Source organism: Coccidioides posadasii, chromosome 3 (genome assembly GCF_018416015.2).
Source record: "Coccidioides posadasii str. Silveira chromosome 3, complete sequence".
Taxonomy (NCBI): domain Eukaryota; kingdom Fungi; phylum Ascomycota; class Eurotiomycetes; order Onygenales; family Onygenaceae; genus Coccidioides; species Coccidioides posadasii.
The window spans coordinates 865,828-880,993 of NC_089409.1; the positions used below are offsets into that span (position 1 = coordinate 865,828).

Sequence of the window (15,166 nt, forward strand, 5' to 3'; positions counted from 1 at the left end):
CCCGAATGAAAGAGCTAGAGGCCTTTGCATCCGCACCGCCACGACAATGGAACGATGCAAAGCTCTTCCCATGGGACGTGCTGGCATTTATGCGCATATGGTTTTCCTGTGGCATTGTTGATGCGACTCGTAAACGGCTGAGCAGCCAGATCCTTCCCGTAGGTATCTCGCCCGCTCTCCCATATTCGTGTCGGCGAGCAGTGGCGGCAAAAACGCCAATGTTGAGAACTGATCCAATAGAGAAGGCCATGGAGCTCGATGGATTGAAGTTCAACGGGCCCGATGACGACCACTTGCATTCACGGTTTAAGAGACCACACATGATTTGACATGTCGATATTCGTTCTGGGCGCATGAGGAGAACTGGAGCAGGCAGGCCTTATTATTGGACAACCAGTCTGCGAACTGATGGGCTTGCTGTTTCGAAACCTACCCGCCTCGTCTCACCATCGCGAACATGCGGTGGGCAGGGCGGCTGCGAGCGGTTTTCTGGTGTGGGCCGCAAAACTCGCCAAAAGGAATAGCCCAGCAGCAACCTTCTTCCAACCTCCTCGCGGCGCCGGATGCTCCAGGATGGATGGAAGTACCTACATGCATATGTCTGTCCATCCAGCTCCTGTGCGGTCCAACTGAGTGCTTCAGGGGCGATGTTGATCCTGTCACATCACTGTCCCGTCTTTCCCATCCATTGGAAGCAGCATCGGCTTGGTATTCTACCTCCAAATTTCAAAATTTCGAATCCAAATGTTCAACCGGGTGTGCCAGCCTAAGGATATACAGAAGTGTCGTCAGCTGGTGTCCGGGGTGGAGCCTACTCAAAGTTAGCTCTTGTTGCAGTTGAACATTCCTCGTTTCATCCCAGGCCATGCCGGTCTGGCAGTGCTGCATCTCTGACCTCGTCAGCCGATGGGTCGTCTCACCTATTGGGGGAGAGACAAAAGCATACACGTCATGTACGTGGAAAGAATATTCACCAATCCACTTACTGTTTGGTCCCGACGACCTTCCTGGCCGGTCTATGAAAAGGGCGTCCTGACATTTTCTTAGATTCAGGGACCGTTGTGCAATCATTGGCCCACTACTTCGTAATGATCGCCAGATCCTATCCAGGGCTCAATATTTGGGCTTACGCGACACTTCTTTAGAGCCAAAGAAAACCTCTCAACCATACACTAAAGGTCAACTTTATATATCATGGTAAATCCTGGGGAGGACCCTCCTCCAGGCCAAGTACCTTTCTTTTAGGGACAACCCACCTCTGAACGACTCTTCTTCATCAGGTTATTGCGAGAATACCACACGAAGGTTCTGCCCTCCAGTCCTTCTACCTTTCTTACCACTCTCAACATACTCTCTTTATAATCCCCAAAATGAGAATCTCTGTCTTCGTTGCGGCTGGCTTCGCCGTTGCGACCGCGGCTCGACCTCTGGGTGATGCTATTACCTCCATCATAACCTTATCTGGACTCCCTGGAACGGGTCAAATCGGTAACCCAGGTCAGCAAGAAGCACCACCACCACCGCTGGTCGAGCTATCTCCAGACCAGCCCGTTTTTCCAACAGGCGCCCTTGGTCCACAACAAACAGGCGCCATTGCTACAGGAATCATTCCTATGGGAACTGCCGCCATCGTACCCAGCGCCACAGCTACCGGCCAGACCGCCTCGGGGGATCCCTTGACATTCCACTTTCCCGCTCTAAAGGCCGCCCACTAACCGGGGCCTCTATTATTCTATTGGCCTAGTTGCAGAAGTCGTTGATGATACTGAGCTCGATAAATCAGCTATCCAATAGACCTCAGCGACAAGGGACAGCACCGTTCGCCCCATAGCCTTGGTCGTCGCAAATTCTCTTTGGCTGGGCCACCTTTGATTCTACTACCTGTTATTATTGAAATTATTTTGGCTCGAATGATATAGACCGTGCTGCCACACTTACTTATTGGCTCTTTTTTATTATATGATTGGATATAATATATGGATACAATTATACAAATGTTTATAAATATACCAGGTGGATTGCGAGTTGTCGAATTTCTCCAAGGAGTTGCCATGTATAACCCAGTCAATGCCACTCGTTTTCAGTTGTCATATTTTCTTTGCGGCTGGTGTCCTTTTTCTTTGGTTTTCTTTTCTTTTTCTTTTTGGTTTTCCTTTCTTTGTATAGGGCAAAACGGTAATTCTACGAGTGACCCTTGTAACTGAGACGCGAGGGACGTAGTACGGTGATATCGGGTTCTCAGGGTTGGCCGTTGAAGAAATCAATTAGTACGCGTTGGTAGGACCTGATATTCTCAGGAATCGGTGCATCCCACGTACAGCTATCGTTATAGAACAAAATGATCCATCAAAGTTAGAGACAATAAACCAGTAAGATTATCTCGAGGGATATGAAGTATATATGTACTGTATATGTAGGTAAGTGTCAAGTATGTACAAGTACAGCACCCGTGACATTATGTACACACCCCTCCGAAGAAAATGTGTATATATCGCCTCAGCAAATTAACAGATTATAACCCCAAGAACAATCCCAACACAGCCGCTCCAGCGGTAATCAGGGCTTTCGCGACCACATCCATACTTCTTACAGTCATCGCACTGCCTTCAAACTCGACGGGGGAACTACCACCCGTGGGTTGGACATTCACATCGGAATCCACCGGGTTGTTGTATTCCAACGTCTTTGTAACCGTTGCCGGCGCCGCTGTAGTAACAGTCACAAAATCTCCGGACTCACTAGGCTTCACGTTCTTAATTGGATTCTCCGGCACTGGGACCACAGTGACAACAGGGCGAGTCTCCGTGCGTGCGGGAAGGAAGGCAGATCTTGTGGGGACCGTGAGTGTGACGGTAGTTGGCGTTGGGGCGCACTGGGGGCACACGGTGACAATTGTTGTCCAGCCATCTGGTGGAGGGGCTGGAGCTCCCGGAATAGGGGGCTGAGTTGGCGTGAGCGAAGCGGTCTCCGGGCAGTAGGTGGTGGTGTATGTTATTGTGACCGTGGTAAAGCCAGTGGGACAGACAGTGACGTAGGATGTGGTGATTATAGTAGTGATTGTGGTGCGGTCTTCTGTTGTGGAGGAAGATGGGGCGAGCGTCAGGGTAGGATTGGGAGGAACCGTGGTGGTCGGGGCTGATACAGGATCAGAAGGTGTTCCCGTTATAATCGTTGTTGGCGTTTGAGAAGGCAATTCAGTTGAGATGGTATCTACTGGAACAGACTTGGTTGAAAATGTCTCTGATGGCGAACCTTGACTTCTTGTTGTGATACTTTCGGTGGAAGGCGATCTTGTAGAGACTGTCATTGATTGAGAATCTGAATTCTGACTTCTCGTTATTACAGTCTCGGTGGAAGCCGATCTCGTAGAGACAGGCATTGATGTTGAATGTTCACTTGTCGTACCAGTCTCAGTTGGTGCAGACTTCGTTGAAATTGTTGTAGACGATGAATGCTGACTTCTTGTTGATACAGTCTCAGCGGAGGAAGACCTTGTAGAGAGAGTAATTGACGGTGAACCCTGACTTTTTGTTGTTGCAGTCTCAGTTTCAGTCTCAGGAGATCTCGTAGAGATGGTCGTTGAGGGTAAATCCTGACTCCTAGTTGTGACAGTGCCAGTGGGCGCAGACTTCGTCGAAATTGTCGTGGATGGTGAATCCTGGCTGCTTGTACTAGTTTCAGTGGAGGCCGACCATGTGGAGATTGTGGTTGATGGTGGCTCTTGACTTCTTGTCGTCACAGTCTCAGTGGAAGCTGACCTTGTGGAGATTGTGGTTGATGGTGGCTCTTGACTTCTCGTTGTTACAGGCTCAGTGGAAGCTGACCTTGTGGAGATTGTTGTTGATGGTGGCTCTTGACTTCTCGTTGTGACAGTCTCAATGGAAGTTGAACCAGTAGAGGTTGTCTGCATTGTTGAACTTGGCGACACAGTACTCGGACTGCTCGGGGTCGTAGAAGCCGACAAAGTCTTGGTTTCCATAGTAGTGCTTTGAGATGAAGTCTGGGTTGAAGTCGAGGCAGATGTGGTACTTGTAACAGTACTGGTAGGGGGATCCGGATCGCATCGCAACAGCACTTCCTTCATTATATCGGCGTATGGAAGTCCGCCAAGCTTATTGTTCTCCGATGCAGTTGCTTCCCACACCATCATACCACCAAAAGTACTTGGATATTTCGCCATGTACGTGCTGACGATTTTGGTGGCTTCACCAGGAGTAAGATAGTCTTCTTTCGCAGCAGCAGACTTAGATGCGGGAAGGCCAATGAAAAGTTTCGCTAATGGGTTTCCGCTTTTGCGGATGTATTTGACCCAATCGTCCACGGTGTACGTCACGGACTTGGGGTTAGTCACCCACCGTTTGGCAGAGCACGAAGGATTGTTGTAGAACTGGATGAAGATGAAGTCGAACGCCGAATTAGATATCGCATGTGAGAGATACTTATCTGGCATTATGCACTGGGGGGCTGCAGAGATATAGTATCTGTTGAGCGGGTCCTGGAGGAAAAGTTCTCGCAAACGTCGGACCATAATTGAATAGCCTACTTTCGTCAGTCAGGGACTCGAATCACCTGGAAGGGAGAACGGGATACATACCAAAGTTACTACCCTTTTCGATATCGAAGTCAAATCCATCGACTGAGGCCTCTCCGAATGGACGAGGTCCAGTCCAGTCTGGTATCAGTGGGCCGAATGCGCCCCAAAGGAAATCCGCAAAATTAAGAGCGGACTCTTCGCTCTTGACCTCGTAGAAATCGTGCACGGCTCCTCCGCCTAGGGAGAGCAGGATCGTCTTCCCCAGCGCCTTGCACTTGGGAAGATCTTCCTTAATCTGATAACAGCCATCCAAAAGCTTGGTCTTCGTCCCATTTTTTGTATAGTAATACGAATCGGCGCATTGGTTTCCAAAATTGCTGCCCGGCCATCCGGCGGGGCCTTGGTCGGGGAACACATTGATGAAACCCACAACAATGATATCAAAGCTGGTCTTTTCGCAGAAGTAGCTGAGCCGGTTCTGCCCAGCTCCTTGCCCCTAATCAACCAGAAAGGTGAGCATCAAGACAACCAAGGGCGCTAAAGTAATTGGCTCATACCCAGTAGACTGCCAAATTACTTTTGGCGTAGGGATTGAGAGCGAGTGACTGGATAAAAAGAGAGGACACAGCGATAAACGCTGCAAGAATATTAGTTGGCCCCATGATTAAAAGGATGGTAGATGGGCCAAAGTAATCTCCAGGCAAACGAGGGTAAGCAAGCCGGCCCAACAGGACGTGAGGCTGGTAGTGCACTCAAGGAAAGGACGCAAACCAGAGGTTTGCAGTGTATGGCTGCTGCAATGCAGATGGACAAGGAGAGGAAATGGAGATATCACTCTATAAAAAAGATTTAAGGAGGGACAGCAAGACCAACAGATTATGAGGCTCAAGCCAGAGAGACCCATACTAAACAAGGGCTATCAGACTCCGTCGACGGACAATTTTCCAGGGGAGCGCGAGGGGCCCTGGTCCCGTAGGCTAATGCTATTGCAGAAATGAGAATAGTTTCATATCCCCGTTTTTAAGTTGTTGCCACAGCCGCTACTGGTACCCTCTTGATATCCATAGCGGCGAGCAGATGACGGAGAAGAGGGTGTTTTTGGAGCTCGAATGGATATCAAATGGAGAGAACTGGTCTGGATATCTCAGAGTATTGAATCAGATGGCTATCGTTAAGATGGCCATTAGTAAAACCATCATGTTTCTTCAACCTGAAGCCACCATGTGCTGGCATTTGGAAGCGAAATACAACGCCAGATATGCAGGGTATATCGGGTGGATGTCGAGTAATTTCGGTTCCAGAGATACTTGAGCACAACCAGTGAGCATTGGTTTAAACCTGTTTGTTGTGGAGAGTGAGTTAGGCAACCCTTGAATGTGATAAGACCACCAGCCTCTGAGAGGCCGGATATCGTCTCCGCATTGGCCAATGCGACGCTCTCTCTGAGGCTCAACAAGCCTGGGACCTATGTAACAATCGACTCGTACCTGACATGCGCATGCATGCCCAGAACCGTTTCTTCCAGTCATAATCAACTCTAGCAAATGACACCAGAGCGGAGAAATTAATCAGGTGTGGTCCAGACTGGAAGAGGTCGGGCGAGGATAGTGCAAGCGAGGAGGAGAAGTCGATTATAGCGAAGACAGAGTTCGCACCAGTCCGGAACCGAGCCGGGCTAAAGTCGAGTTCTGGATTCCATTGGCCCAAATGCGTGGTCTCATTCCGGATTCAAGCGAGTTAGTTCGGCGCGCTCGCTTTTCGATCACCTAACTTCAACCACATGTTTGGGGATGCAACCCTCGCCCAATCTCTCTGGCTCCCCGGTCCCTGTTAGCGAGGTGATGCCGACATGCACTGCAAGCATAATTTGATTCAATGGCATCGATAAAAGAGTCTATATTGAAACGTATGGAGCAGGCGGTATCGAGCTGGGAGCGGCATATGTCCACCCTTGAGACGGGCTGATAATCAGTGCTGTGGTCGGAGTTCGCCAGGCATTTACTGTAACTCGTTAACTAACTAGTTAATCGTTTGCTTTTCAGGCGCGAAGCTTGGCGTTCGGATTGCTCCGTGCTCGGTACTCGGTACCTTTAACGAGTCCCCGTCTCCACAGCAGGCTCTGTCTGTGGAGCGGTTTGAGGGCTTTTTCTTTCGGCTCGTTGTCCGTGCTCGGTCAGGATAAGCTTGAGATCAGCGTGCCTCAATCGTGAAAGTGAGTACTTCGGATGCAGCTCATTTCCGTTTTCCATAGGGCTGCTGGCATGATGCACGATTCGACATCTTTCGAGGTCAATGATCAGCATCACTTCCCTGCACCCTCGTCATAGATCAGCGTTTTTCTCTGGCCAAAGGACGTGAGCGGGTTGGCATATTGATTGAAGTCCCAGGCCCGCAATGAAGTATTTATTTATGCTTGAGGTGCCCAAGGTCCGCAAGGAACGCGCACCAGTATCCCACAGGGCATATTTCAAATGCATAGATGATTACAAAATTTGACTGTCGACCGGTTCAACAAATATACCATGTTTTTTTTATGCAGAGGGCTCAACGGCCTGTTGGCCTCGATCAAACCTGAGTATGGCCTGGCCGGTTGATGAGTAGTTAATCGCTGGCTGGCGACCCTGAAATTCCGAGGCACGCATTTCGACCATCTCCGGATGACCATTGATTCTTATTGAACTTACTTTTAGGGATTCTTATCATCGAAAGCTGCTCCTCCTTGCCTCATCCAAAGCCGCCGCCATTCCAAGCCCGTCTGATCTCTTCCTGGAGCTCCTCGTCCTTCTGCCCAATCGCCGAATTTGTCGACGATGGGACCCTGTGCACTTCCATTCGTTGCACAGAGGGCCTAACGTTCCCTTTAATTCGTCCCGGAGATGGTTTACGAATGCAGCTTGCCCGTTGTCTGCCTAGCGATAATATTTCAATGTTGCCCTCGTTTCACTTCGACCTTGATTGGTCCTACATAGGTGAAGTATTTTTGTCCATGACTGTTTGAGTAATGCTGGATTACTCCGTACTCCTTGAGAATATTCGCAGACAAAAATAAAGCCACAGTACGGATTACACGGGTAGCGATATATTACTGCAGGAAGTGGCGTCGGGAGCAAATGTTTACCTTGTCAACATCTTGCTCTGCAGAGGCGCCGACGCAAAGGAACCAAATATCGATGTCCTCAACCCTTTTTTGTGCTGCCGTGATGGAATCGAACGATGAGATTTCATATAGACTGCTCGTTGCTGGTCTGGATTCACCTATCGAGGCTTTTGGGATCAGGTACGGAGTACACCGTGCCAGGTCTTGCCTCAAGCAAGCGTTCGGAAGAGTTGGTCCGGGCTTCTGATCAATGCTATGCTAGCGAGGGCGTAGATTCCGAGGTCGTTAAACCAGCGGGAGACGGCTTCGGTGGTGGAAAAATGGCGGCGGCGTGGCGCCATGCGCTGGAAATGCGTTTGGCGTTGCCGTCCGTTGGGAAAAAATTTGCCGCTTTAAAGCTGTTCCTTGACGTTTGTGTCGGTTTCAAAGCGGTTCATTGTAGGTCCTTGGAGCGGAATGTCGTCACCTTTGAAATGATTCACTTGTACATCGCATGCTCGAAGTTCGGCTACAGCTATTGACGTCGCCTTCGCGGCAAGGGAAGTTTATTCTTGGTGATACTCTCGAGGAATATACGGAGTAAAGGAGACACATAGTTATGCTACTAGATCTAGGGGAGACAGGAAAGCCATCCACGGATATATCTCAATAGAGTGTAGGGCTGTAGCCTACTCATGAGAAGCTGGTGTAGATGCCCGGAGGGGAGAACGATGGAGACACACCCAATTCACCTTGCAGTCCCCAAAGGAAATCTCCTGGATCGCAGTTCTCGATGGCCATCGACCTTTAGTTATGCTGCCGGCCAGCGAATCCCCCTTTTTGATTTTATCGCAGATCGCGATCGCCAGAACCTTAACCTTGCTATAGCCAATCACGGTCGCGGACTTGTCACGTTCTCGCGAACTCGCCAGATCCAGCGTGCCGATTGTCGACGGACGAGACTCGAGAGGGAGCCAACCCTGGCCGGCCTGCGTGTCCGGCTGCGACGACGACAACGGCCGCTCCACTGACGGGCTGCGGTTGGCGCACATGGCGACTCTCTGCCCCGGCAGGTGAGCCGACGCATCGCAACCGGCACCCACAGCATAATTCCAGCTCCGCGGCAGCTCCCGATCAGAGCAGAATCTCACAAAGCGCGCCCAGCGATCGTGCGATTCGCGCTGCGCTTCAGCCATAAATACAGATAAGTGAAGTTACATATGTGCGCGGAGTCTTCCTCTCAGCCGGAGCTCTGAGTTGGCTCGTCCGTCATCTTCTTCATTCTCACCATCCCCTGCCATTCCATGCCGCTTCGACGCTGTCATCATGGATAGGTCTTCTACTCTTCTCGTTAGTTTATGAGATAAAGCACCTTTCCTTTACGAACCTATCACCTCCTTTCTACAGACATCGTTTCTCTTGGAGCGCGTTACGTACGTCGGTGTCCCGTAGTCCCCTTCGACTCGCTAGAAGGGCAGAGTGAAACCAAGAAGGATCCAACAACCCTTTTCTAAAGCCCAAAATACCCGTATCCCTTTTTAAGACAACAACACAATGTGGCTTGTGCGATTATACTGCTCCTTATTTCTTCTACTCCCGGTCGTCCTCGCTGCACCATTGTCCCAGTGGCTTCTCTCAGCGGTTACTACCCGTTGGAGCCAGCACGGAAGCGATGCTTCTGCACGCGTTACTTGGCGGCAATCGATGCTCCTCGAGGGCAAGCATCGTTATAACGGAGATGGCAGTGAGGTTGCCCCAACTCTCGAGGTTTTGACTCGCGCAGAGAAGTCGAGACCTGGCGATAGGTGGCCGTATGAATTTTCGTCCTTGACTCCGGAAATGGTCAGCGGGTTGGATTCGTCAGAGGATAACAAGGACGTCGTCTTCAGGTCGTCTGAACCGCAGCTGGGCTTAGATTCACCGTCATCAGACCTAGGTCATGTGGAAGAATATTCAGCGCCCAGTGTTTCCGCTTTCACCAGCGAACATGCATTGGAAGAGAACAAAATCCAGGAAACCTCAATGAGAATCGTCAAATTTCGTTACGTAACTCTATTCTCTAGAGAAAAGGAACAATCAGCTCTTGCAAGTCCATTCGCAGAGTCAGAGGATCTATTTTCCTTCTCTGAGAGTGTCGATTTGAATGGATGCAAAGGCCTTTCCTCCATTATAGTGTGGATATCTGCGCGTCCCCTCCGTACCTGGACCACTGTGTTTGTGCTCATGTTTGTTCTCTTCATCCTCTCAGTTATAATCGTGGAGACCATGACGGCGTTGGCAAACCTTGTGATCTCGACATGGAAAACCCGGAACTCGAAAGGAATCCGGCTTGACGGTGCCGAGCAGAAACTTACCGCCGTGTAAGAAAGGTCGCGGAGCTAAGAGAACATCAAACGACTACAGAAGATGAGAGATACGAAGCCGGATGCCATGATACCTCCCTTGTCACTCTGCAAATCGATTCGTCTATTCAGGACCCCCTCATTTTGCATCACGATCAAATCTTCTCCCCCGCATTTACTGTCCCGCATTATGTTCGATTGCAGATCAAGCTTCTCCTCATTATTTTTCTCTCCCCGCACGAGCTTCGATCACCATGTCTTTGGTCCTGCTCAAACACATCGAACAGTCTCCGATTGTCCATGCCCATAAAGCCTTCCTTGCAAGGCGGAGGAAACCGGGCTGTGGAGTGATCTTCCCGGCTACATTTCGTCCAGCTGGAACGGCCCAGCTGTTTATGATTATTTGAATTTGATACCCTTCGAGTTTACAACTGCACCTCACCGCGAATGCCCCCAAGTCTTTGTTTTTCTGATTACCTGTCCTCATTTTTACCGCAAGAGCTATAATTATTTAAGAACGGCTAGAGGGCAGTCATGCCCTATTCGCTGCGGAGCACCCTGACACGAGTTTCGTTTTATGTTGGGAGTGACATTCATATATAGATATATCGGTGGATTCCATTTTCAAGCTGAACGTGGGTTTAATGGGGAAACAAAAAAAATCTAATTGGCAAGCATCGCATGCGCAAAGCCAAAACAGGAAAAACAAAAAAGGAAAATATCATTAAATATGATCCATCCTCCGTAAATTAATTCATCATCAAAGCATTGAAGTCGAGCCTGAGATGCGTTGGCCGTCGGAGAGAATAGGGATTGCGCGTGCGTTAAATTCCGTCGGATGCCGGTGGACCCTTGTAGGCTGTTGGAGAAAACACACAAAAGTTAGCTTGTCGAGACGCGAATTAAAAGGGGAAAAACGAAAAAGCAAAAAGGATAATAATATAATCCAGACAAGGAGCACATAAGTGAGCCATTGAACCTACATTTCCTCGCATACACAACATACCACACCGCCGATATCACCAGGAAGCCCGCGAACACCACACTCGCATACGACATCGATGTCGCCGTCACCGGCAACGCAGTCGGCATGCTGAATAGTACCAGCTCAAACGCAATCCACACCAGCGCAATCGAATTGACAACCGGCCCGATGACGCGACCAAGATTCCACTGCGCCTGCAGCACCTCGCGCCGGCCGTACCATACGCTGATGCCGATGGGCATCGCGTAGCTGACCGCCAGCGCGATCACGCCCACGGACACGAACGCGGTGAAGGCGCTCGAGCTACCGATGTTGATGATGCCCAGGAGCATCTCGACGAGGGTCACGAGGGCCAGAGCGTACACGGGCACGCCGAGTTTCTTGTTCACCCGCGCCCAGACACTGGCGAGCGGGATCGCGTCGTCGCGCGCGAAGGCCCAGGTTGTGCGGGACGCGGCTGTGGTGATGCTGATGGAGCAAAAGAGCGTGACGATGAGGACGAGTGTCATGAGGCCTAGGGCGCCACCGGGGGAGTCCATGACCACGCTGAAGATGTAGGGGAGAGCTTGCCCGCCTGGTGCCTGTTCGATTATATCCAGGAGTGGTGGGAGGGTGACGCAGATCGGGATGATGAAGAAGAGGCCTGCGATACCTCCGACGGGCACGCACAAGCTGATTGCGCGGGGCACTATGACGGCTGGATTGGCGACTTCTTCGGCCATGGAGGAGATCATGCCAATGGCGGAGAAGCAGTATGCGACTGGAAGAAGGCCAATGAAGAAAGTGAATTCACCCCAACCGGCTAAGGAGGTGTCATAATGCGTGAGGGCGTATGAAATACTGTGTCTACCGGCTCCCGCTTTGACTGAAAGGGCGATCATGATGATTATGATGGTGAGTGCTGTCCAGCCGGCGCAGACGATGTCTACCTGTGGGAGAAAGCGATTGCCAAAAGCAACGATCACAAAGGCCAGGAGGCAGACGGCGTAAAAGATGAGGACCAGTTGCCAATCTGTTGCAACCCATGTTGGATGGAAGAGTGATACCGTTGCTGCTATTAAGGAGGCGAATCCGAAGTTGACGGAGAGGGTGATCGTCCAGTTCCCGATGAGCCATACCCATCCCGTCACGAACGACAGAATCACTTTGTGCTTTTGGGCAATCTGGAATGACCAGTAGTATGGCCCTGCTGACGTTGGATATCGCGATGCAAGCTCGCTGAGCGAAAGGGCAATACATTCGTCTAGGACAAGGACGGCTAGCCATCCTATGAATATGGAACGTTGTCCGCCTCCGTATATGGAGCTAAGCAGAGGCCCTCCCTCCCCATACGGAATAGCAGCGATCGCGAGGGATTGAAAGAGGAGTGTGATCAAAGAACGATTGCGTTTTAGTTCAGGGACATATCCCAGTACTTCGAGGGTGTGGTCGGTGTCTCGAATATCGCCACCTAGCTCGCTGCTCTCATTTGTATCGGAACCAGCAATGTCCTTCGGCTTGTCTTCGAAAATCGACATGATGTTGCGTGTCTCGGTGGGTGCCCTTGGTCTCTAGGTCTCGGGTCCTCTCTAAGGGCAGGCCTTCAGGTCGAAACGTCGACCATATAGAATGGATGAGCCCTTCAATGCTCAATCAAGCAATGGAAAAGGAAAAATAAAAATAAAAATGGGATTGCCGACCAACTAGGTCTGCTAAAGCAAAAACAGAAGCCGCCGAATGGGTATATTTTATCCCTCTTATTTTGAACTTAACCGACTGTGCAACTAGTATGCTGAACACATCTCACTGGATGATACATCCCAAGGTGACATGTTTGCATACATTGATATATATATATATATATAGATAGATAACGGCTATGTCGTGGTCTCCCCCTCCCTTGTCGGTATATGGATGTATATACCCCGGGATATTCATTGCATTTGCCTACAGGAACAGTGACAACTTGATCTGGTCGGTTACTTGGTGCTAGTGTAACTGTTGGTCGCGTTATCATGAACCAAACATGATAAAACGATGCGAATTGCACTAGCTAGCATAAAGCATATCTTATCCACCAACAATCTCAGACAAACAAGCTTGGAACCGCTGCATCATGCGGCAAGTTAGGTTAAATAGCTCCATCCAATGATTAGCACGCAGAGCAGACCCAATTACATAGGAAGTTTTGGAAACTTCTACGTCGGTCGGATCTTTAAAACTCCCGCAATGCTGACCCAGTTATAAGATAAATCCAGCCCATTGACTGAGATAACGAGTTGAAAATACATATGAGGTTACTACGTCAAAGTTCGAATATGCCTCTTTTCTAGACAGAGACGCAGTTATTTGCAGTTCAAGAATGCGCAGGTCTCCATGGCGAGAAGCAGTGTAGCCTTGACAACAACGACTACGTCAATCCCAAATTAGTCGTTTACCTCCTGGCCACGAGAGACGAGCTAGTCAGGATTTACGGGGAAACTTTACTGGAATCGGCATGACCACCATGTGTCCGGTCCTCGGGACGTGGACCTTTGCTGGTGGCGTTCAGCTCTGCGTTTTTGTACCGTGTACATCCCAGCTACATCATCTGCTTTGGTTTGAATAGCATTTGCATTGGTCGATATGTCTGCTTCAACGAAAGTGATAACAACTTGATTGGCAGATTCCTGGCTCCCAGCGGTCGTGTCCTACTGTGGATGCGTACGGAGTATGCCGGCGAGCCATCATTCCAGCGACTTCCAAGGGTTGCTGGCCTCCTTTTCGAGCGGAATGTAAACAATTTCCTATCTATCATCGGGTTCCCAGCTGTTACTTTTCTATCAGCCACGTCAATTTTGCCAATGCAGGAGATTCAAATAGATAAAAGAGCATTCATTCATGATACGGTGTTGACCGAGATAACCATTATTTATCAAGAGCACAGCAAACCCCGTTGCATGTTCATGTCAGTGGGTAGACGATAAGTACCCAGTACTTCTTTACCCAGTGCCGTCCCACGACATCCTCGTACTTTATATGCCCGCTGGCCACCGATCCTCTGCTTAGCCCTGACTCAGAAGACTTGACGGCCTACTGAACTCCGCATCTTGATCTTGTTTCCTTCCCCATAGCCTCACATCCAGCCAGTTCTGACTCCGCAGACTCCGCATCTCCAAATCTCGCTTGCCTGTCTCCTCGTCAACCCTGCGGCTTGGTTAGAGTTCGTTTTACCCCGGATTTTTCAAGGATGGGTTTTGTAAACTTCTTCCCCGCAACCGCGAAGCAATCAGCCAAAAGCGATCGGCTTTGTGGATGAGGATACCCTCGTGCGGAGACGGCAACCCAAGAGAGATTTGAGCTGAATGCAGTGTGCTGACGAAGGACTTGCGTTGCATGGCTTTGGCTCGATAACTAAAGAGTTCTTCTCCTCACCAGATTGACAGACCCTGATTTTAGGATTTCAAATTACTATCTTCAAATTGCTTTTTGCGCGGATCACTTCGTCGCCTTTGCTGCAATAGGTGGCTGAGCGCTTGGTTCTACAGGGTGTTATTCCGGCCATGGTCGTTGCATTCCAGCAGCTAGTATCCAAAAGCTGTGGTTGTTTTGTGAGTATCTACAGGAGTAGCGGGCTCAAGCTCATCAGATTGCTATCCTTAAAAAGAAAGAGAGAAAGAAAAAAGAACAAAGAAAGGAAGAAAGCAAAGTATTTTGAGATTTACGCGTTTGTCAAAATCTTTCTCCATTTCCCGTCCAGCCGAAACCCTCAAAGGCCTGCCGACTGGCTTTCGTGGGCAGCTCGTACCCAAAACCCTGGATATCTTGCCCGAAAAAGGTGAAATCGGGGCTAGTCGATGCATGACGACCCTGAAATTCAGTCTAAAGAGAATCTGGAACGCACTCTAAAATCCCAGCGAACAGGGCCTCAAGAGGCCATGGAGAGGCGTGAGTGGTTGGTTCTACGGAGAAGTGCGATTAGGGGTGGGGAACGGCATTAGGGCTTAACTTCGCTGGTCGGGTGAAGCTGCACCGACTTTCTGGGGGGATCGCAATACCCATTTTGGCGATGGGTTTTCGAAGAGGATCGCTGAGGTTTGATTTGAGCAAAGACCAGTTTTCAGAGATATCTTCGGCCTAGTAGTGATGATTTTCTCCCAAAGCAAGATTCTGAACAGATCACTGTTAGGTGCTTGAGTGGCCTGAACAATTATCTCCATGCCGAATCTCCTCTGGGAGTGGCATTCGTGCGGGGATCTGTACTCTCCACT

At 49.8% G+C, this 15,166-nt stretch overlaps 6 protein-coding genes across 6 annotated transcripts; 3 read left to right on the plus strand and 3 right to left on the minus strand.

The window, feature by feature from the left end:
* Positions 1 to 1,370: 1,370 nt before the first annotated feature.
* D8B26_005196 (uncharacterized protein) lies at positions 1,371 to 1,715 on the plus strand (the record flags this gene model as incomplete). Its single annotated transcript, XM_003066578.1, has 1 exon — positions 1,371 to 1,715. The coding sequence occupies one exon, from the start codon at positions 1,371 to 1,373 to the stop codon at positions 1,713 to 1,715; it is 345 nt and encodes a 114-aa protein (XP_003066624.1).
* A 797-nt stretch (positions 1,716 to 2,512) lies between these two features.
* Positions 2,513 to 5,196, minus strand: CTS2 (Glycoside hydrolase 18 protein; the record flags this gene model as incomplete). The annotated part of the gene is made up of 3 exons (XM_003066577.2): positions 2,513 to 4,539; positions 4,595 to 5,030; positions 5,092 to 5,196. 3 exons carry the CDS (start codon positions 5,194 to 5,196, stop codon positions 2,513 to 2,515), a joined length of 2,568 nt encoding a protein of 855 aa, XP_003066623.2.
* A 2,538-nt stretch (positions 5,197 to 7,734) lies between these two features.
* Positions 7,735 to 8,152, plus strand: D8B26_005198 (uncharacterized protein; the record flags this gene model as incomplete). The annotated part of the gene is made up of 2 exons (XM_066124745.1): positions 7,735 to 7,811; positions 7,894 to 8,152. 2 exons carry the CDS (start codon positions 7,735 to 7,737, stop codon positions 8,150 to 8,152), a joined length of 336 nt encoding a protein of 111 aa, XP_065980826.1.
* Positions 8,153 to 8,299: 147 nt separating this feature from the next.
* On the minus strand, positions 8,300 to 8,662 carry D8B26_005199 (uncharacterized protein; the record flags this gene model as incomplete). Its single annotated transcript, XM_066124746.1, has 1 exon — positions 8,300 to 8,662. The coding sequence occupies one exon, from the start codon at positions 8,660 to 8,662 to the stop codon at positions 8,300 to 8,302; it is 363 nt and encodes a 120-aa protein (XP_065980827.1).
* Positions 8,663 to 9,164: 502 nt separating this feature from the next.
* Positions 9,165 to 9,974, plus strand: D8B26_005200 (uncharacterized protein; the record flags this gene model as incomplete). The annotated part of the gene is made up of 1 exon (XM_066124747.1): positions 9,165 to 9,974. The coding sequence occupies one exon, from the start codon at positions 9,165 to 9,167 to the stop codon at positions 9,972 to 9,974; it is 810 nt and encodes a 269-aa protein (XP_065980828.1).
* Positions 9,975 to 10,293: 319 nt separating this feature from the next.
* D8B26_005201 (uncharacterized protein) lies at positions 10,294 to 12,454 on the minus strand (the record flags this gene model as incomplete). Its single annotated transcript, XM_003066576.2, has 2 exons — positions 10,294 to 10,811; positions 10,936 to 12,454. The coding sequence occupies 2 exons, from the start codon at positions 12,452 to 12,454 to the stop codon at positions 10,777 to 10,779; spliced, it is 1,554 nt and encodes a 517-aa protein (XP_003066622.1). The 3' UTR covers positions 10,294 to 10,776.
* Between the last annotated feature and the right edge of the window lie 2,712 nt (positions 12,455 to 15,166).